The sequence below is a fragment of the Lutra lutra genome, chromosome 1 (genome assembly GCF_902655055.1).
Source record: "Lutra lutra chromosome 1, mLutLut1.2, whole genome shotgun sequence".
In the NCBI taxonomy this organism is placed as follows: Eukaryota; Metazoa; Chordata; class Mammalia; order Carnivora; family Mustelidae; genus Lutra; species Lutra lutra.
In genome coordinates this window covers 119080738-119102423 of record NC_062278.1, presented here as the reverse complement: position 1 = coordinate 119102423, position 21686 = coordinate 119080738, and the positions used below count along the sequence as shown (strand labels likewise).

Genomic DNA, 21686 nt, shown 5'->3' with positions numbered 1-21686 from the left:
TACATACTCTGTGCAGGTTGTCTCCATACCATTTAATCCTTCCTGTGCAAGCTAATTCTGGAATAAAGTATGGATTTTGAAGAGCCCAGCTCACAGGTAAATTTCAGGGAGTTCGTCATTAGAACTTATCATCCCAACAGAGTACTTTTAAGAGTGAAAGGAAAGGCCGCTCGATAGTGGAAAAAAGGACTGTCTCTCACAAAGCAGGACACATGTTCACCTTAAGTATTAAGTCTGCTTCTGGCTTTATTAATCTCCTCAGAGGTGAAAAGCTAGGTGTTTCTTGATATTCACTCTTTAATTTTTAGACATACTGTTACTTAAGCCAGTAGAATTCTGCCAAATTGCCTAAGTCTAAACTAAAACTAAAAATTTGTATTTCTGAGTTAATTATGCTCCACCGAAGGGGTAGACCATTTGGTTGTTTCAGGAGGGGAGGAAATAAGAACTCTTTAACAGTTATGAATATGGTATTTTAGTAACATAGCTCTAACAAAGAGTGGTCACTTAAAAGCTGACAAAAACTTGTCAGCTTTTAAATGTATTAAAAGAATGTATCCATACTTAATTTGTTTCTCTAATAATTTCTTTTTATAATTGTTTTAAAAATTATTTTAGGAGTTCCTTGAATTGTAACAAATTTGTTTTTGTTGTACAAGTGTTTGGAGGAGGATTTGTTCTCAAGAATCTGCTTAAATGCTTGGTAAATGCAGAACTGAGCCTGGGTGGCTCAGCTGGTTAAACATCTTCCTTTGGCTCAGGTCATGATCTTCAGGGTCCTGGGATCAACTCCCACACTGAGAAGTCCCTACTTCTCTCTGTCTTCTGCTCCCCCTGCTTGTGCTCTCTCTCTCTGACAAATAAATAAAATCTTAAAAAAAAAAAAAAATGCTTGGGGGGGCGCCTGGGTGGCTCAGTGGGTTAATCCTCTGCCTTCGGCTAAGGTCCTGGTCTCAGGGTCCTGGGATCGAACCCCACATGGGGCTCTCTGCTCAGCAGAGAGCCTGCTTCCCCCTCTCTCTCTGCCTGCCTCTCTGCCTACTTGTGATCTCTCTGTCAAATAAATAAATAAAATCTTTTAAAAAATGTTTGGTAAATGTAGTACAGTTTATCTGTCTTTCCTTGAATGGATAGTAGAATATCTTAAATGAGATTTTTAGTTGTTATTCATAACATACAGTCTTTATTTTGTTGTTCTCCTCTAGTGGGGGTAAGAAATAAAAATACAACTTTTTCCAAGCTTACATTTTATATTCAGGCAATATTCAAAAACAGGGGCAAGCAGATCTTAAAACTCTAATCTTGTTCTTGAATTTTAAGGAAGGGGGCAGAGTTTTTCCCTACTTCTGACTCTGTGTTTTCTGAAACATGGCATAAGAGGAAAGTTACTCTTTCATCAGTGGTGTCTAAGTTGTCGAAATCACTTTATGTAAAATCTGCTCTAAAAGAAATGAAGAAAATATCCTAACATCACATCAGTGAACAGCTGGATAGAACTGGACCTCCCAGGTTCTTACCTACTTTTCAGGGGCTCGATTAGAATTCTGAAGCAATGCTTTAGGCCATAAGTAATGTCTCACTTCGTTTAGACTTTTCAGGGACTGTTTCATTGATAGGTGTTTTTCTTGTTTAGTGTTTACAGGCATTGGAGTTTTTACATGCTAATCAAGTGATCCACAGAGACATCAAAAGTGACAACGTGCTTTTGGGGATGGAAGGATCCGTTAAACTTAGTAAGTAGCAAATGATTAAGTAACATTTATTACTATAGTTCTGCCTTTTGTTTAAGTAAAAAGAAACCTGTTAATATTTTTGTGACTTAATATATGGAAGGGGAGGGAGAAGGTAAAGAATATAGACTCTGAGCTGGACAGCTTGGGTTTAAATAGCAGATCAGCTACTACTTGCTGAATAATTTGGGGTGAGTTATTTAATCTCTGTATTTATGTTCTCAGATGGTAAGGAAAATAATAGTTACTGTCTCAGATATATAATATAGTTACTGTCTCAGTTACTCTGAGAATTAAAAATGTAAAGCACTGAGGAATAGTGCCTGGGATTGTCCTGTTGGTACTGTCTTCTAAAGATAAGCTTGAATTTGTCTCTGTTATTAGGGTAAATCTTTCTCATTGTGCTGTTCAGCTTTCTTAGGATTTGATAGAGCATGGCCTATTTGGGGGAGGGCTTTATGACCCTGACCTGAGAGATGACTAGAAACAAAACCTCTGTTCCTAATTATCTTCTGTATCAGACTTGATAGAATCATGGTGGGAGAAGTCCTGGACTTCTTTCCTCTGCTGGCTGTAATCTGTCAGTTTCAACCACTGCCATCTGGAGGATTCAAGAAGAACTTGTGTTGAGGTTCCTCCAACTATGCAAAATTCAAGGCATTTCTTGGATGAACAGATAAAATTTTTTCCTTCTGTTCTGTTGGAGTGTTTGACTCCTTTTTCAATATCTCTTTTTTAAGATATTTCTTCTGGAGATTATTCAACCACAGGAAAGGGGTCAAAAATATGATTACTAATCTTAATCAGCAGGCAAAATAGAAATGGACATTCTCATACTTTTTTGGTGGATACACATGTAAGCTGACTTAGACTTTTTTGGATAAATTTGTCCTTGCTCTCCCACATACTAGATGAATGATCTTGGATAACTTATCTAAAAATATGTATGCCTTAGTTTCCCAGTTTATAAAATGAGAATAATATTAATAAATGTACCTATCTCAGTGTTACCATGAGGATTAGGTGTGTTGATTTCCTATAAGATACTTGGAACAGTACCTGGTTTGTTACAAGTACCCATTTTAGCTATAAATATGATTTGACTGAACAATTGCTCACTTAGTATTCTCTTGGATAAAATTATTGAACATACGCACAACAGTTAATACAAAGTTGTTCTCTGTAACATTGTAAAGAACAACAAAAAGTACCTTAAATGTCTGGCAGTATGGGAATGGTAAATTATAATTTTGTTATTTTGTAATACTGTGTGGTTATAGTAATGAGGTAGATCAATGTTTACAACTATGGAAAAATCTCTAAAAATAAATTTTAAAAAACAATTTGCTGGAGCACTTGGCTGGCTTAGTTGGTAAAGCATGTGACTCTTGATCTCAGAGTGGTGAGTTCAAGCCCCATGTTGGGGGTAGAGTTTACTTTTTTTAAAAAAGCAGTTTAACAGAGTGTCCTAACTAGGTCAAATAAACCATTCAGTTCACAGGTGATGTTTGTACCTGTGTAAATTCATAACAAAAAGTCCAAAGTTTACAAACCTAAATGTTAGTAGTAGTTGAGTTTGAAATAGAATGGGTCTGTAGAAGGGAGGAAAAAAATTATAGATTCTCATCCCAAAGATTCTCATCCCACTAAATTTAACACTCAGTGCTAACCTAGGCTTTCTGTGCCTGTTACAAAATGAGGTGGTTGGAGTAGAGTAAGCTGGTGAGGACCTTTTTACCTGATTTGTAGAATTTTAGTTTTGATGCTCACCTTTGGTAACTTTCCTTTTTCAACTTTATTAAAATTTTTGGGATAGTTCTTTAGAATAAAAGACCACCTGATCATTTGGCCTTTGCTTGTGGGAAATAAAACTAAACAAAGTGAGAGTATATAACATCATCAAGATACTTGTAAACCCATTCTGCATTCTACATTGTACCTCGGACACCCATTCTGGCTTACTTTTTTTTTTTTTAAAGTAAGCACTATGCACAGCGTGGGGCTTGAACACAACCCCGAGATCAAGAGTCGCATGCTCTATGGACTCTTCAGTAGCCAGGTGCCCCTGGTTTACTTTTTGAATACAGTTTTAAAAAAGAAGAGGCTGAATAGTCAAATGTTATTAATTAAGTCATCTGTCATGAGCTCTTAGATAAAAGTATCCATGGGCACCATTAACTGTAGATATGTTTTGTTTTGTTTTATAGCCGACTTTGGGTTCTGCGCCCAGATCACCCCTGAGCAGAGCAAGAGAAGTACCATGGTTGGAACGCCATACTGGATGGCACCAGAGGTGGTTACACGGAAAGCTTACGGCCCTAAAGTGGACATATGGTCTCTGGGTATCATGGCTATTGAGATGGTAGAAGGAGAGCCTCCATACCTCAATGAAAATCCCTTGAGGGTAAGAGCAATTAAACACCAGCCTTATTTTTAGAAAAACACATTTCTTCAGAACATTTATTTAGAATCTGATTGCGCCAGCCACTAGTCAAAAATTTAGGATACAATGTCGATATAACCTAGTCTCTGCGTCTAAAAATATTTGCTTCTTCTGGATTATTGAGTTGAATGTGTTAGGTAAAGAGTTTGTAGATTTTTAGTAAACTGTATGGTATTAAATTTTGCACTTAAGTAAGACTTTGTTTACTTTTCCGCAAAGGATCTCTAGGTGTACTCTTCAGATAGTGGCTTTGAACCTTGGCCCCTGTACTGCCAGGTACACAGGAGAGGAGAACAAGGTCACATCTATAAGAAATCTGTGTAGATGGCAATGTTAAAGCTCACAAACAAAAGAGCGAGGGTCCTGAGTTACAGATGGGGATGGTAGACTTGAAACAATTAGGCCTTTCAGCAGATGAGGTAGAGAGTTGAGGAGTTCATTCATTCTTCTTCTTTCTGTCTTTCTTTCCTTTCTTTTTCCTTCTACTTCTACTTTTAAATTACCATATATGGCTCAATATCATTAGTTACTAAAGAAATGCAAATCAGACCCCAAAAAGATACTACACCACACCTATAAAAATGACTGTAATCAAAAAGATGGACAATAGGGGCACCTGGGTGGCTCAGTGGGTTAAAGCCTCTGTCTTTGGCTCAGGTCATGATCCCAGGATCCTGGGATCGAGCCCCACATTGGGCTCTTTGCTCAGCGGGGAGCCTGCTTCCATCTCTCTCTGCCTGCTTCTCTGCCTGCTTGTGATCTCTGTCTGTCAAATAAATAAGTAAAATCTTTAAAAAAAAAAAAAAAGATGGACAATAATAAGTGTTAGTGAAAAATGTGAAGAAATTGGAACCTTCATACATTGCTAGTGGAAATGTAATATGGTGCATGCAGCACTTGGAAAAACAATTGGACAATTCCTTCAAAAGTTAACATTGAGTTACCCATATAACCTAGTTATTTCACTGCTAGGTATATACCCAAGAGAATTAAAACATACATCCACACAAAAACTTGTACACAAATGTTCGAAACAGCATTATTCATAATAGTTAAAAGGTAGAAACAATCCAGATGTCAATCACCTGATGAATGGGTGAGTAAAAGTGGTATATCAAAAAAAGTGGTATATCAATGCAATGGGATATTATTTAGTCATAGTAAAAGTAATGAAGTACAGATACAGACAACATTAAACCTGAAAGCATTATGTTAAATGCAAGAAGTCCTACACAAAAGATCACTTATGATGTGACTCCATTTGCAGTCAGTTTTTGTCATTCATGGTAATTAGGTTTTGCAAAGCCACAGATAACTGAATTAAGCAATTAAATGCTGAACTGTTGCTGCTAGGGGAAATACAGGGTTGGGTTCCTGCAAGCCTGTGGTCACATTTGTTTTTTAAGATTTCATTTACTTATTTTATTTGAGAGAGAGACAGAGTGAGTGAGTGTGTGAGTGTCGGGGAGGAGCAGAGGGAGAGAAGCCCAAGCAGACTCCCCACTGAGTGCGGAGTTGGGAGCCAACTCGAGGTTCAGTCCCATGACCCTCAGATCATGACCTGAGCCGAAATCAAGAGTTGGCGCTCAACCAACTGAGCCACCCAGGTGCCCCAGCTTATGGTCACATTTTTGTCAACTGATCAGTCCATAACCTTGCTTGATGTGTGTTTCTTCTTAAAGCCATTTTCATACATATTGTTGATTGAGTAATGTTGAAGGCACAGCTGGTATACGTATAACTCACACCTGAATGAAGCTTTCCAAATGTGTTTTCTCCACAAGGTGCATCACAGCCTCCTTGCACTTAGGACACCAGACGGCACATCAGCGCCATGCTTTTTGCCTCTCGGCGCATATCCATAAATGACCACAGAAGCACTGAGAGTATTGGTTTGGGGGTTAAACAAATTTTAGCATGAGTAGATGAGTTTACATATAAGGAATCTGCAAGTAATGAGGATCAACAGCATATGAAATCTCTGAATAGATATATTTATTTATCTATATATATAAATAAATAGAACAGGCAGATCCATAAAGATAGGAGATTAATGGTTTCTAGGAACTGAGGAGAAGAGGGAAGAAGGAATAACTACAATACACGTGGGTATTCTTTTTAGAGGGATAAAAATGTTCTGGAATTAGTTGTCATGGTTGTACAGCTTTACGAATACACTAAGAACACTGAATTACACACTTTACAAGGGTGATTTTTATAGTACATGGATTACTCCTCAATGAAGCAGTTATTTTTAAAAGTTCTTAAATTACCATGTATGACTATAGGCTTACTGCCAGACTCTCTTTTTCCTAATTTTTTTCCAACTAAGTTGGATTTACTATAAAGTGGGCTCCAGAGGCCAAGTAATTGGTATATGTAGGAGAGGCCCTTTCTGGGTGGCATTGTATTTTGATGCTCTTTTTCCTGAATGTTTTTCATCTCCTTGCAAAAAAAAAAGTTCAGGTGAGAAATTAAGTACTTTTATAGAGGTGATTAGCTTTAGAACACTTTTGGGACAATTTTTAAAACCCTCTCATTTCATTCATTTAACAAATATTGATTCAAATACCTGCTCTGTGGTAGACACCATACAAAGTGCTATCTACCGACAAAAATTCCTGCCCTCACCGTTTCCTGTGTGGCTCAGAGGGTTAATTGTTCCACTCAGCTTGTGATTTCAGGGTCCTGGGGTGGAGTCCCATGTGTGGCTCCACACTTAGTGGGGAGTCTGCTTGTCCCTCTGCCCCTCCCCCTGCTTGTGCGCTCTCTGTCTCTCAAATAAATAAAATCTTTTTAAAAAATCCTGCCCTCATAGAAAGTAAAGAGAAAAAATAAGAATAATATGTAGTATATGAAGTGATAGAGACTAAGTGCTGGGACTGATAGAGAGGGAGTCAAGAGAGTGTTTGGTTTCACAAGAGTGCTTGGAGAGGGCTTCACTGGGGTGACATTAGAACATTAGAAGATACAAGAGTTATACTGAGTTACCAAAGGGAAGAACATTCCAGTCAGAAAGAACAGCACCTGAAAGGCCCTGAAACAGAGGCATTTTTGGTATATTCAGAGAGCATTGAGGATTTCCCCCATAGCTAGTGTACAGGGAGCATACAGCAGGAGGAAAAAGGTAGATCAGTGAAGAAATGGGACCAGACTATGTAGTGCCTTTTCAGGCCTTTATAAGAATTCTGGCTTCTACATAGGTAAGACAGGCAAACAACTGGAGAGTTTGGAGCAGAGATGTTAAATGGTCTTACTTGTATTTTAATAGGATCACTCTGGCTACTCTGTTGAGAAAAGATTTTCAAGTGAGGCAGAGATAGATATGGGAAAACCAGTTAGAAGATTAGACATAATGGACCTTAGACCAGAATAGTATCAGTAGAGGTGGGAAGTAGTAGAAGAAGTAGTTGGATTCCAGATATATTTTAAAAGGAGAGCCTATCTGGGAGAGAAAGAGAGAGAGAAATGACTCTAAGAGTTTGGCCTAAGCAACTGGAATGATGAAATTCAAGTTCACCTTAACTAAATTGGGGAAGGCTGCAAGTAGAGTGGTGTGTGGGGGTGGCAGGTGGGACATTAGGAGGTGACATTTTAGCATGTTTTAGACATGTCAAGTTTGTAGTGCCTACTAAGACATCCAAGTGAGGGGCTGCCTGGGTGATTCAGTCAGTTAAGCATTCGACTCTTGGTTTTGGCTCAGGTCATGATCCTCAGGATTGTGAGATCTAGCCCTGCCACGGCCCAACCTCAGTATGGAGTCTGCTTCAGATTTCCTCTACCTCTCCCTCCCCTCTTGCACACATGGCTCGAGTGCTCGCCCTCTCTCTCAAAATAAATAAATAAATTTGGGGTGGGGAAGAGACATCCAGGTGAATATGTTGAATAGGCTGTTGGGTATGGCCATCTAGGATCAGGCCCGAGGTGTAAAATTGAGACTTGTTAGCTACAGAAATTGAAGTTACATGTCTGGATAAGATCACCAGGCCAAGTAGGCATAGACAGACAGTAGAAAAGATTCAGCTTGCATCCTGAAGCATTCGATCCATAGTTAACACTTGATGTAGCAGACCAGCAGAGGAGAATGAGGAGGAATGGCTGGAGAGGTACACAAAACCAAATAAACACATGCTTTTGATTCTCCATGCAAAAAGCAAGGGAGATGTCTGCTTGTCAGTAACCACAGCTAATCAAGTAAGTTGAGGACTAAAACGATCATTCAGGTTGGCAGTGTGTGAATGTAATTGTTGGAAACTTAGCAAGAAGGAAATTCTGCTTCCTGTCAAGATAGAGTAACAGGTATCAGATTCACCACCCTTGCCTAAAGTAAAACAGCAAAACTTAGCATATGTGAAACAATGGTTTGCAAGACACTGGACATCTGTGAAGAAAGTGATCTCCAAAGGTGGGAAAGGCTTGAGGTGAGCACTGTGATTGGTCCAGCTTAATGTATTGAGAGGGTTTTAAGCCCTGTGCAGGGAGGAAGAACGTAGGTGGGACACAATGGCCTCCTTGAATTAGGGAGAAGGAGTTTAAAGTCTGAGGAGACCAAGTTGGCTAGAGTTTGCAAGACAGAGAGCAGGAGAGGAGAAAGTCTCATAGAAGATTCCGGAATCTATGGAGTCCCCTTGAGCATTCAGCAGACACTGGTGCATCTCTGTGAAGAATCTACCCAAGGTCAGGGGTATACCCATAGACGATTGAAGAAAACAGTGCTTGGTGCTCATACAGAGGCTGGGAATACTGCCTGCTTCTGTCAGCCACAGTGGAAAACCTTACAATACACAGGATATTGAACAGAAGACTCAAAAGAGTCTTGCTTCACTGGTGGGAAAAAATACCCCTAGACTACCTGCTGCTATTGTCCCAGCTAACCCATCTGAAAAACAAGACCTGAAGAGATCCCAAGTAACTTGTGTTGCAGAACAAAACTCAAGAATACTTATAGGAATATGGAAATATCCAGCAGCCAACAAGCACGTAAATATCCCGTCAGAGTTATTCAGGCAGACAGAAGAGCAGGAAAGTACAACCCATGATGAGAAAACCCATTGCAGCAGACCAGAACTGACAGAGAGAAGAGCACACAAAGTCATTAAAGCAGTTTTTGTAACTGCATTCCATATGTGAAGGGTAGCAACTTTTGGAGCAAATAGGAACAGAAATGAAATTTTTAAAAAGATGAAAAATAGCAATAGTGAGACAGCTTCAGATGTTCTAATATATGTGTAACCAAGTTTGGAGGGAGAAATCAAGACTTCTGCAGCCAGCGAATATCTTTTTAAAAACTGAGGTGAAATAAAGATTTTTCTAGACACAGACATTGAAAATATTTATTACCAGCAGATCTACAGTATAAGAAATACTAAAGGAAGTCTTTCAAGCAGAAAGAAAATGGTAATAGCGCTCTATAAAAAGAATCAGAGTGCTAAAAATAACTATGTGAGTAAATATATAAGATTTTTTCCTTATGTAAATATTTTTAAAAGATAAAACTTTACATGAAAGTAATAATGGAGGGGGAGGAAAAGAACGTAGATAAAAGTAAAATGACAAAAGCATAAAGCTGAGGGGGAGAACCGTAAGATTGATGCAGTCTGTGGGAAGTGGTGTAATAATGAGATGGTTGTGAAAATGGAAAGACACATGCTCTCACCTCTTCAGCAAGCCCTAAAATAAAGAATGAATTACACCTGATAAAATTCAGCTAAGGAGATAAAATAGGATCATAAGTCATACTGAATTAAAGAGAAGAGCTCACACTTAGGAGTTCATGAAAGGGGCAAGGGCCATATTAAAGCACTCTAGTGGCCAAAGATGCAGCAATTTGAACCACAAAATAAAGTAGTAAGGGATAATAACCCTCAGTATAATGTTTATGTGTCCGTGCTGATGTAAGTAAGTGAGTAAATAAATAAATAAGTGGGGCAGAAGGGACAAATCTCATGAAAAGAATTCCAAATAATTTCTGTGGTTGTTCCTCCTTAAGGCAGATAGAGCATAACTCCCCACTCCTTAAGTATAGACAGCACATAGTGATTTTCTTCTGAAGAGCAGAGTATAAAAAGTGGAGAAAAGAGTAACTTAGGGGATGCCTGGGTGGCTCAGTTGGTTGGACGGCTGCCTTTGGCTCAGGTCATGATCCCGGAGTGCTGGGATCGAGTCCCGCATCGGGCTCCTGGCTCCATGGGGAGTCTGCTTCTCTCTCTGACCTTCTCCTCGCTTGTGCTCTCTCTCACTGTCTCTCTCTCTCTCAAATAAATAAAATCTTTAAAAAAGAAAAAAAAAAGAGTAACTTTTAGAAGAAGAGAAACCTGACAAGCACAGACCTCAGATAAGGTCAACATACAGTCATAAATTAATTTGGTAGTATGTACTTTTGATATGATGCAGTGAAAATGGCACTCTTTAACTGTGATCTTCCTTCCCAAAGCCCATATTCAAAGTCTGTAATCGCAAGGAAAACATCAAATTCCAATATCGGGCATTCTACAGTATAAAAACTGACCCAGTACTCCTCCACACTGTCAAGGTTATCAAAAGCAAAGGAAAGTCGAAGAAATTGTCACTGCCAAGAGGAGCTAAGGAGACATGAGTGTCCTGAAACAGAGAGCAGAGAGTGGGAGAGTGAGTGAAAGGGGGAAATATGTAGTAGAAATGCTGGATGTCCTATGGGCCTGTTAATGATGAGGTGAATGATGCCAGTCATCAGGAATGTATCTTTTTCTTCCACTGTCCTTAGCTGCACAGGTACAGGCAAGGGATAAGCAGTTTTAATGTGTAGCAAAGTGAATGCTGTGAAGTGCAAGAGGATCAGAGAGGCGATTGTGGTGAACACTGGAAGATCAGTGGGATTTAGGTTCAGCAGAGTCAAAGGGATTGCTGGTGTTGGGGGTGCCCAGAGTGAAAAAAGTAGGAGGTAAAGAGCAGCTGCATTTCCAGGCTTGCGGTCATGAGTACTGATGGTGAGGCACAGGCTGTGACCATGGGCTTGTGTGGCTGAGGGAGGCCAAAGGACAAGAGCATGGGAGAAGATGAAGGCAAGGAACTCTCACCAGCCTCTCAAGCTGTTGAAATCCCTGGGAGTTATGAGTACTGTTAGAGATGATGACAACAGTGTTTGGTAGATGTGGTGGAGATGAGTCTGCAAGCCTGGGAGTTCTGGAGGACAGGGTAGGTATCTCAGAGAGGCAATGAGAAGCCACAAGGACCTTCCTTCTCTGGGTGCAGTGGCGCAAATTCTGGGAGGGAATGGTGACCCCTAGAGACCGCTGTGGATGAGGCAGTCCTTCAGGGGAGAGCCAGGACTTAGTAGATGAGGTAGGGCTTAGAGAAAGAGTGGTTTAGAGGAGGGGTAGGGCAATGGTATGGAAAAAATGAAGGCAGAAAGGGGAGTGTGCAGTGGCAGATGGGCATTAGAGTGCAGATAGCGAGGAAATAGGCACACCCATATCCTGATGGTTTGAGCGTCAGTATCCCTTTTTTGATGGCATTTTGGTTATACTGCAGAAATGTGAAATAATTCAGGAGAAAATTTAGGCGACCTTGGGTTTGGCAGTGTTTTTAGATCAAAAAGCATGATCCATCCATGAGAGAATAAATTGATAAATTGGACTTCATTAAAATTGGAATCATCCTGGCTAGCTCAGTTGGAGGAGTGTGCGATTGTTGATCTTGGGGTTGTGAGTTCAAGCCCCATGTCAGGTATAGAGATTACTTAAATAAAACTAAAAAAAAAAAAAAAAGAAAATGGGAATCTCCTTTCTGAGAAAGACACTATTAAGAGAATGGAAAGACAAGTCACAGACTGGGAGAAAATACTTGCAAAACACCCATCTGATAATCAGATGCTGTCCAAAATATATAAAGAGCTCTTCAAACTTCAACAATGAGAAAATAAACTAATGTAAGAATGGATAAAAGATCTCAACAGATAATTAAGATAACACAGATGGGGTTCCTGGTTGGCTCAGTCAGTAGAGCAAGAGTATGACTCTTAATCCCGAGGTCATGAGTTCAGGCTCCATGTTGGGCATGGAGATGACTTAAATAAATATTAAAAGAAAAAAAGATACAGATGGCAAATAAGCATATAATAAGATGCTCAACATCAGGCAGTTAGGGAATTGCAAAATTAAAAAAAAAACATTTTGGAGAATCTACGTTGGCACATCATTATCACTCAGAGTCTGCAGATTGCATTAGGGTTCGCTCTTGGGTATTACACAGTTGTGTGGGTTTGGTCAAATGTATAATGAATAACCTATATCCATTATCATAAGAGAGTGTTTTCACTGCCCTAAAAGTCCCCTGTTCTGCCTGTGTCACGTATAGCTATATAGATACAGCTAGTTTTAAAAAAGGAGGGAGTTCTGAATCACTAAATTCTACTCCTGAGACCAGTATTAACACTATATGTTAACTAACTAGAATGCAAATAAAAACTTGTTTTGAAATCTGGTGTGACTTGGAATAAAATCTTGAGAAAGGCAAATGGATGCTGTATGTCAGTAGTGTGATTGTGCTTATTTTTCTTTATACCCTTATGTATTATAGTTCTTTTATCAACATGTATTGAATTTGTAACCCCTCCCCAAAAAGATAAAGCTAATTTCTGCAAAAAATTAGGGGAATGTAACATCTAAAAGTAAAGGGAAAAGAACTGCTACAAATGGGCAGAAATAATACTACACCTGAGTTTATTATTTCTGGTGAACATCTTTAAAAAAGTAAAAGATCCAGGGGTGCCTGGCTGGCGCAGTCAGTGGAGTGTACAACTCTAGATCTCAGGGTTGTGAGTTTGAGCCCCACATTGAGTGTAGAGATTACTTTTAAAAATCTCTCTAAAAAATTGAAGAAGTGAGAGATCCATAAACTTGATAAAGTGCTGTCTCTTTGTTGTGCTACCTTAAGTATGTCAGAGATACTCTTCTATTTTTAGGCTTTGTACCTGATAGCAACTAATGGAACTCCAGAACTTCAGAATCCAGAGAAACTTTCCCCAATATTTCGGGATTTCTTAAACCGTTGTTTGGAGATGGATGTGGAGAAAAGGGGTTCGGCCAAAGAATTGTTACAGGTGAATTTGGAAGTAATACTATTTTTGGATAAAGTTGATTTTTTTGAGTAACCAACAAAGTTTACATAGGGTTAATAACATTTCACTCTTCATTTATCACCAGCAGCGTGGCAGTTGATGTAGTTTAGGATTTTATGTGTTGGGAATAAAATAGCTATAATACTGAATCAAGTATATGAGTTTTGCATATTGTCACTTCTCAGACAAGGTCATTTGCTGGCGTGGGTATCTGGGTCATTTAGGTGAGATTTTATAATACTAAATTAACTAAAAGGACTGCTTTCAACTATAAAGTGATATATTGATTATGTTAATTTTATACACATCCTGAAATACGTGTTTGTTAAATTATAATCCATAAAATAGTCTTTGGGGTTTAATTGAAAGGAAATATTTAGCTTCTAAACTGGTGACACTGATAAGTATTTCCCTCCCTTCTCTGGCAGCATCCCTTCCTGAAACTGGCCAAGCCCTTGTCCAGTCTGACACCACTGATCATGGCAGCTAAAGAAGCAATGAAGAGTAACCGTTAACATCATTGTCGTGGCCTCGTGTTCTTTCTTCCATTTTCTAAAAGAAATCTTTTAATATATGAAAATGATTACTCTTTTGGGGTTTAAAGAAATGGTCTGCATAACATGGAGGAAAAAGCAAACTACTACTTCCTGAAGACAGCCAAGAGAAAATTGCAAAACAGAATGACAGCTTTCTATTGACTCCCTTCTTTATAGGGTCCAAAAGGAATTGCAGACTGAATCACTAGCCTTAACTTCTTTCAGCAGACAGCCCATCAGGGCCATTTTATAGTGTTTGAGATTTGCATTTTATTTTGCTGACTTCATCATAATAGATCCCATTCATTGTCCCTTTTGGGGAGTATTTTCAATACTTGAATGGCAGATTCGAGTTTTTCAGAGTATTTGTTTCATCTGCTGGTCGTCTTTTCTCTCTTCTTCATAGCCTTCTTTTTCCTTGCCTTGCTCCTTTGAGTTGCTTTGAGAAATTTTTCTTGTGCCTAAATTGAAGGCAGATGTAATAAAAACTATGTAGCTCCTTATATTGGCAAAGGAGCTCAAAATCGGTTAGCTATGTATAGAAGTTAGGGCCAGCTTTTACTACCTGTAGTATTTCAGTTCATAATTTGAACTGAAGGAAGGGAAGAAAAATACGTGATTTTTACCTTTTTAAACAAATGTGAAAGAGTCAATTTTAGAAATTTCCTAGTAGTGAGTTGTTTGGCATTTGTTACATGTATAGAGAGACTAATAATCTATATTTATAACTAAATCATTGAGACAGAAAAAGAATCCCATTCATTATGCATCCTTACAATTTTGTTTCTTTTCTGACTGTGTCCTCTCCAGATTGGGCTTCAGGAACCAAAGTGATTTTTTCTTTCTTGTCCAACTTGGGCTTTGTGACTGGTTGCTACCGCTACTTTGCCCTTTCTCCTTTTACCTTCATTTTGGAAATAAGTTTCTGTATATGTTGTAATTTTAGTTAGTTTGTTTTTTAATTAACCCTCTCTCACCCCTCCTCCTCTGGTAAATAATATAATAACCATTGAATTTTCAGAATTTAAAAGTTAAGTTTTTTCCATTTAAAGGAGAAAAATACTTGGAGCTAGCAGAAACAAAGTGAGAGGCTAGAACTTCAGTGAGCTCTAAAATAATTAGATAAGATTATATTCATGAAAGAGAAATGACGGTTACATAGAGATGCAGCTTCTGACCAGTAAATTGTAGAGATTTGTTATAAATATTGTTTCCGGCCCATAACCAAGATTTTACTATGTATGAGAACTTAAGTCACTTAAGTACTTGATAAATTCGTGGATTATTTGAGATGTTGAGTTACTTTAGATTTTTTTCAAAAATAAGTGTGTAAAAAAACTGGAGAAGAAAAATGAAATGTGCTTGTTAATAGCAATACTTTTTTTATTTTAAAAATTTGAAGAGGGTCTGTGACCTGTAGCATTAGTTATGAGAGTATCCTTTCTTCTCCACCCCCCCCTTCTGGTCTCTTTTCTCTCCTTATATTTTGTTATTCTGCTTGTGGAAGCGGTGTCATCCCTTCTGACATGCCACAAGCCGCATAAAAGAAAAAAAATCTGGTTTGGTTCAGACGGTTTGTTCCCCACTACCACTTATCATTAACTTCACACCTATTTGCCATCCTGCAGTAGTACAGGTCATGAATAAAAATAATTTTGATATTTTGGAAACATTAGGGGAACGAATAGTGTTTTATTTCCTATCTTTTTCATCACATCTGTGTTAAGATATAAGGATAGCAGTGGCTGTTTTTTATTGATAATGCAAGAAGGTTTTCATAAGACTGAGTAAAATAGTGAAACTTGTATCTAGAGCACTTAATGGTCTCTATTTTCAGTTTGATTCTGGATTTCATTTTTCTCTGGATTATTTTGGCCACTTGCAGCTATTACTAAATTACAGAAACAGGCTGGTGTATTTCTGATGAAAATCTGCAGTGCCTCTTGAGTTTCCGATTTGAACATTCTATGTCAGTAGTTGTTTGGATGGATTACGATAAAGAAGATGCTACCAATGAAATAGAAAACCAACTAGATGCTAAGACTGATCGTCATGATCAACTCTAGAAGGCCCTTCCCTACCTATGTCATAAAGACCATGTTCTTTGAATACAGTGCCAATGCCCCATTTTTATGCCTGTGACTCAACAAAGGTCTTTTCAGTTTATAGAAGCAGTTTGGGATTTGTATTTACAACAACTTTGAGGGTTACCTGCACGTCCATTGCTGGCAACGGACTTTGTCATTAAAACCTGACTCCTAGGTTAAGGGAGCTACACTGTGGTTTATTCTTTACTTACTTGGATAAACTAACTTGTAATAGCAATGTACTTTGGTTAATTCTGAAATGTGTCATTTTCGAACAAAATAATCCTAAAGGCAATATGGAATTGTGATTTATTAGTTAATTTTAAATTAAAATGTTCAGATCTTGTTGAAAGAAAAATTACATCTGAATCAAGATTCATGTTTTTTTTAATGACTACCTTTTGTATTCACCCTTTTTGTCATCACTTTAGAATGAAAATTCCCATTTAATTCTAAAAGTTACCTTAGTCTCCTCTTGTGTTATGAAAACAATATTACTATAATATTTATTGTATTTCAGACTCTCTGGTGGTCTTAAAGTTTCCTTCTCCTCTTGTTCCTTTTGCTGCTTTTAGGGACAGTTAAAACTGGGAACCATGAAAATAGTGAATATTATATCCTACCTGAGACTAGTAAAAAAGTAGAGCAGTTGTGGTAGCATAAGAAATCAAAGCTAACACAACTCTTTTTTCATGTATTGAGTGCCTGGCACATAGTATAAATTCTCTACCCTTCCACACATAAATATTAAGCTACTTAAAATGTATCCAGTTACCACCAGTCCTGAATGAACCTGTGCCTTTAATAAGCAATTTAAAACTACCTATGAGTATTTCTTTATAGGGTTCACATAAATACATGTCTGTTTATATATACTGTATTCTAGCCAGAACAATTTCAGATCTAATTGGGCTGTAGTATTATAGCTAGAAAAAAACGGGTGCTTAAAGAATTTGCATCAGTTTTTTAATCTAAAAATGTTAAATATAATGAGATCCATATCCAGTGAAATGTGAAAAATAAAAAACCATTGTAGAATTAGCGTTAAAATCCAGATTCATACTCCTTTTGGGTTTTTTATAGTGGAATTTCATCGTTATATAGAACGAAAATTGTCTTCCTTGTTTCCATTGCTTCCATAGTAGGTAAGCTAGACAATTAAAATCAGTTTTCCCACAGGGTGTGTATATGTGGGTTTGTAAGAAAGGGAAAAAAAACACAGAAAAAAATGCAGATACAGTTTTTAGTCACTGAACACATTTATTGACCACTTTGGCAAAGACACTGTGGTAGCTATTGTGGGAATTACAAGGGAGAATCAAGCACTGGCCTGCCCTTGAGAGAGCTGAAGTCCTTTTCACTCGCCATTCTAGAATGTTGCCAAATGAAAGGGAGAAAGAAATGTATAATTCTGTCAAACAAATTTTCATTATGTATTAAGAAAAGCAAAGAATTATATTTAGAATTGGACATCTTTGGTAGGAATGTGTTACCTTTTTTTCCCCTTATTTTGGTAGATAGAAATGGAATTAACTGAAAGTAGTTTGTCTTTTCTGTTTTGTCTTCAAATTTTATATTGACTTTTATTTTTAATTTAATCCCGTTCAATTATTTAATTGTTACCTTGACATTAACTGCTGTATTTGATGACTTTGTTCAATAATTTTGTTCTTTCAGGGCTAGAAATAAACTTTTTTTTTATGTTCATTTTCCCCTTTCCTAAACTTCAGTTCTTTCTTCAGATCAGAATAGTTTAAAAGAATAAAGATAATAGGTTTTTAAGAAGTATTTTGATATTTTTAAGAATAAATATTTGTTAAACATGGCACTATTTTGAATGTATTACAGAGCTCCAATTTAGAAAAGTTTTCAGAAATGTATGGGTAGCATGAGCCTTCCCTCTTTTAAATCAGGTTTAGAATACATATCTTACAAATGTTCTGGCTGTCAGACCCAGAGAAATACTTCTGATCTGTTTAAATACCTCCAGTAACTTGGCCTGAAATTCTAATGCTTACCTTGCTGAGATAATAATCTTTTTTTTTTTTAATTAACATGTAATATATTATTAGGCCCAGGGGTACAGGTCTGTGAATCACCAGGTTTGCACACTTCACAGCACCCACCATAGCACATACCCTCCCCAATGTTCATAACCCAACCAACCTCTCCCTACACCCACTCTCCCAACAACCCTCAGTTTGTTTTGTGAGATTGAGTCTCTTATGATTTGCCTCCCTCCCGATCCCATCTTGTTTCATTTTTTCCTTCCCTACCCCCCAAGCTCCCCACTTTGCCTCTCAAATTCCTCATATCAGGGAGATCATATGATAATTGTTTTTCGCTGATTGACTTATTTCACTCAGCATAATACCCTCTAGTTTGTGGCTTTTATTTTTTTAATTAGATTTTTTTATGCTACATTATTTAACAAGTTTTATCTTTCAAAAAGGAGAACGAAGGGAAGTGTTTCAGGCCTAGTTATTTTAGGTTTTTAACAAACCAAAGTACATAGATTAAAAATCCAAATAATCTTAAAGGAATTGTAATAAACAGTGCTGGTTACCAGCTTTAAACTTCCCACTGCCAAGTCCAACTCCACAGAGGATTCTACTTTTAACGCTGAGCTGTTCTTAGTAGGCATTAATCTTCACATTTCTTTTTTTTTTTTTTTTAAGATTTTATTTATTTACTTGACAGAGATCACAAGTAGGCAGAGAGGCAGGCAGACAGAGGGAGGGGGAAGCAGGCTCACTGCTGAGCAGGGAGCCTGATGCAGGGCTCAATGCCAGGACCCTGGGATCATGACCTGAGCCCTTTAACCCACTGAGCCACCCAGGCACCCCAATCTTCACCTTTCAAAATTGTATACTTCAACAGGTATTTCTCGACACTTCTACAATTTACTTTATCTAGTAATTGCTTATGACAGTTGAGAATTTGGGCACAGTCGTACCATCCCATTCTCCCATTTCATTCCATCTAGTCTCCCATTTAAGTGAGGTAGCAATTTTGGGGGGACGCCTAGGTGGCTCGGTTGGTTGAGTGCCCGACTCTTGATCTCAGCTCACATCTTGATCTTAGGGTGGAGTGTTCAAGCCCTGCACTGGGCTCCACACTGGGTGTGGACTATTTTTTAAAAAGTAACAATCTTTATTCAAGTAACCATTTTATTTCTTTTTAAATATTCATTCATTTTAGAGAGAGGTGTGGGGTGGGGTGGCAGAGGGAGAGGAAGAGAGAGTCTTAAGCAGACGACTGCTGAGTTCTGAGCCCGTGCCAGGGAGGAGGGGTGTTGATTTTACCACCCTGAGATTATGACCTGAGCTGAAACCCAAGTCAGAGGCTTGGCTGACTGAGCCACCCAGGCACCCCAGTAGTCAGCTTTTACTTCTGACTATGTGGAAGTGTTGTTCACTTAAGTAATTTATTGTCATTACATTAGCATTTCTTGCTTTTCCTGTTTTTTTCTTATTGTTAATTTTCTTACTGTTTTCTTATTGTTTCTTTTCAAAGTGTCCTATGTCCCTATTAACCAAGTTATCCCAGGCTTGCCACAAAATGGCAAAAACGCTCTGAAGACTATTTTCTAACAAATGTCTCGGATAATGACAGTTCCTTTTTCTTTCCTGGAACTTGGCTGGGACTGCAGTGTTGGACTCTTGCTCTACAGGCCTTCTACCACCCTGGCATCTGAAACTCAAGTTCACTTTTCTTCTGAGTTAGAGCCTTTGTTTCTTGGATACCGTATTTTTTTGTTTCATTTATTCCCTCGTTTCAAAAAAGTACATCTTCCACTAATTTCCTGAAAAAGAGTACATAAAGGTCAAATATTTAAGAACGTGTATGTCAGAAAATTTATTTAATTGATAACACAGGATTTTAGGTTGGAGATTATCTTCCTTGAGAATTTTAAAGTCACTACTCATTGTCTGATACCTGCCATTGCTGATAGTATGTTGACATGTAACCGTTTTTCAGCCACCTGTTCTGAAATTTTACCGTTAAGTGCCTTGGTGAGGGTGTAGATGCTTTTATTAGCTTTGGGCATAATGCAAGCCATCTTGATAACAGACTCCTTTTCTTCAGTTCTGGGAAATTCTTATATTATATCGTAAAAATTGCCACTTTTTCCTCCCCATTCTTTCTAGAATTCCAGCATTAATCATCTGTTTTCTTTGGCTTTCTCTTCTGCTTTTCCATCTCTTTGCCTTTTGTTTTTTGTTCGTTTTTGTTTTAGAGAGGAGGGGAGAGAGAGAGAAAGTGAGGGAGGGGCAGAGACAATCTTAAGCAGGCTCCATGCCCAGTGCAGAGCCCAGCGTGGAGCCTGAACTCACAACCCCAAGATCATGACCCAAGCTGAAATCAAGAGTCGGATGCTCAACCAACTGAGCCACCCTCTTTGCCTTTTATTTATTTTTTTAAAGATTTACTTATTTTAGAAAGAGAGCACGAGTGGAAGGGGATAGAGGTTGAGGAGAGAGATTCTGAGGCAGATTCCACACTAAGAGCCTGGTGTGGGGCTCCATCCATCCATCTTATGACCCTGAGATCATGACCTGAGCTGAAACCAAGAGTCAGATGCTTAACCAAATGCACCACCCAGGCACCCCTCAACTACCAGATTTTTTTTTTAAGATTTTATTTATTTATTTGACATAGATCACAAGTAGGCAGAGAGGCAGGCAGAGAGAGAGGAAGGGAAGCAGGCTCCCTGCTGAGCAGAGAGCCCGATGTGGGGTTCGATCCCAGGACCCTGAGATTATGACCCGAGCCGAAGGCAGAGGCTTTAACCCACTGAGCCACCCAGGCACCCCCCCAGATTTTTAATCTCCAAAAGTTCATTCTTGTTTTCTAATCTTCATTTCATAGCCTTCTGTTCTTATTTCATGAATTTAATATCTTTCTTGATATATTAATTGTGAGTTTTTTTTTAGTTCAGGTTACCATAATGAAATATAATAGCCTGAAAGATTTAACCAACAAAAATTTATTTCTCACAGTTCTGGAGTCCAAGATTGAGATGTTGGGCACAGTAGGTTTCATTCTTGTGTTTTCACAGGACTCCTACCTTGTATGTGTGCATGAGGAGAGAGCCGTCTCTCTGGTGTCTCTGGAGAAGGGCACTAATCCCATTGTGAGGCCCCACCCTTAAGTCCTTTAACCATAATTACCTTCCAAAGACTCCCATATCCAAAAATACCAATACAGTGGGAGTTAGGACTTCAACATAATAATTTGGGGGCATTCATGCCATATTATCTCTGGATTGTGTGTTTTTTTCTGGGTTCTTTTTTGCTTTTAATTCTGTCTTTCCCATAGACTTTTTATAGATGTCTGGTGCATACTTGCTGTTTCTATAACAACAGTAATTTTGCACTGTTTGGCGCTGCCCTAAACAAATACTCATTTATACATTGATTTTTCTCAATCTTCAGCTGGGTTTTCTTGGTGGTGTTCACCAGTCATTCATTTTGGTCCTAGATTTTTTTTTTCTTCTTACTTTCTGCAGAGTATCTCATGACTCTCAACCCGTTTATCCCATCATCTTAACACTTTATTCTACCCTAAAGCTGGAATGTTACATGTTTCTATCTTTACCTTCTTCCTTTTGGTCTCAGTGGAAGATGTTCTCTGTCTCTGCAGCTAACCTCACCAAGGACCTGTTTCCATACTTCACCACCTCCCAGATCCTCAGGTCACTGACTGACTTGGCTGTCCTCTGCCTGCAACCTATAACCCTCAGCAAAACAAGCATGCACACATATCTTCCTATTATAACAAATTCCCTTT

At 38.3% G+C, this 21686-nt stretch overlaps 1 protein-coding gene across 1 annotated transcript in view; it reads left to right on the top strand.

Annotated features, from left to right (window-relative positions):
• PAK2 (p21 (RAC1) activated kinase 2) overlaps positions 1-17600 on the top strand; it is an 89841-nt gene extending 72241 nt beyond the window's left edge. Inside the window, 4 exon segments of the mRNA XM_047733980.1 lie at positions 1634-1733; positions 3938-4134; positions 13115-13252; positions 13699-17600. Coding sequence (XP_047589936.1) covers positions 1634-1733; positions 3938-4134; positions 13115-13252; positions 13699-13785 — 522 coding nt within the window. The 3' untranslated portion in view covers positions 13786-17600.
• Positions 17601-21686: the final 4086 nt, after the last annotated feature.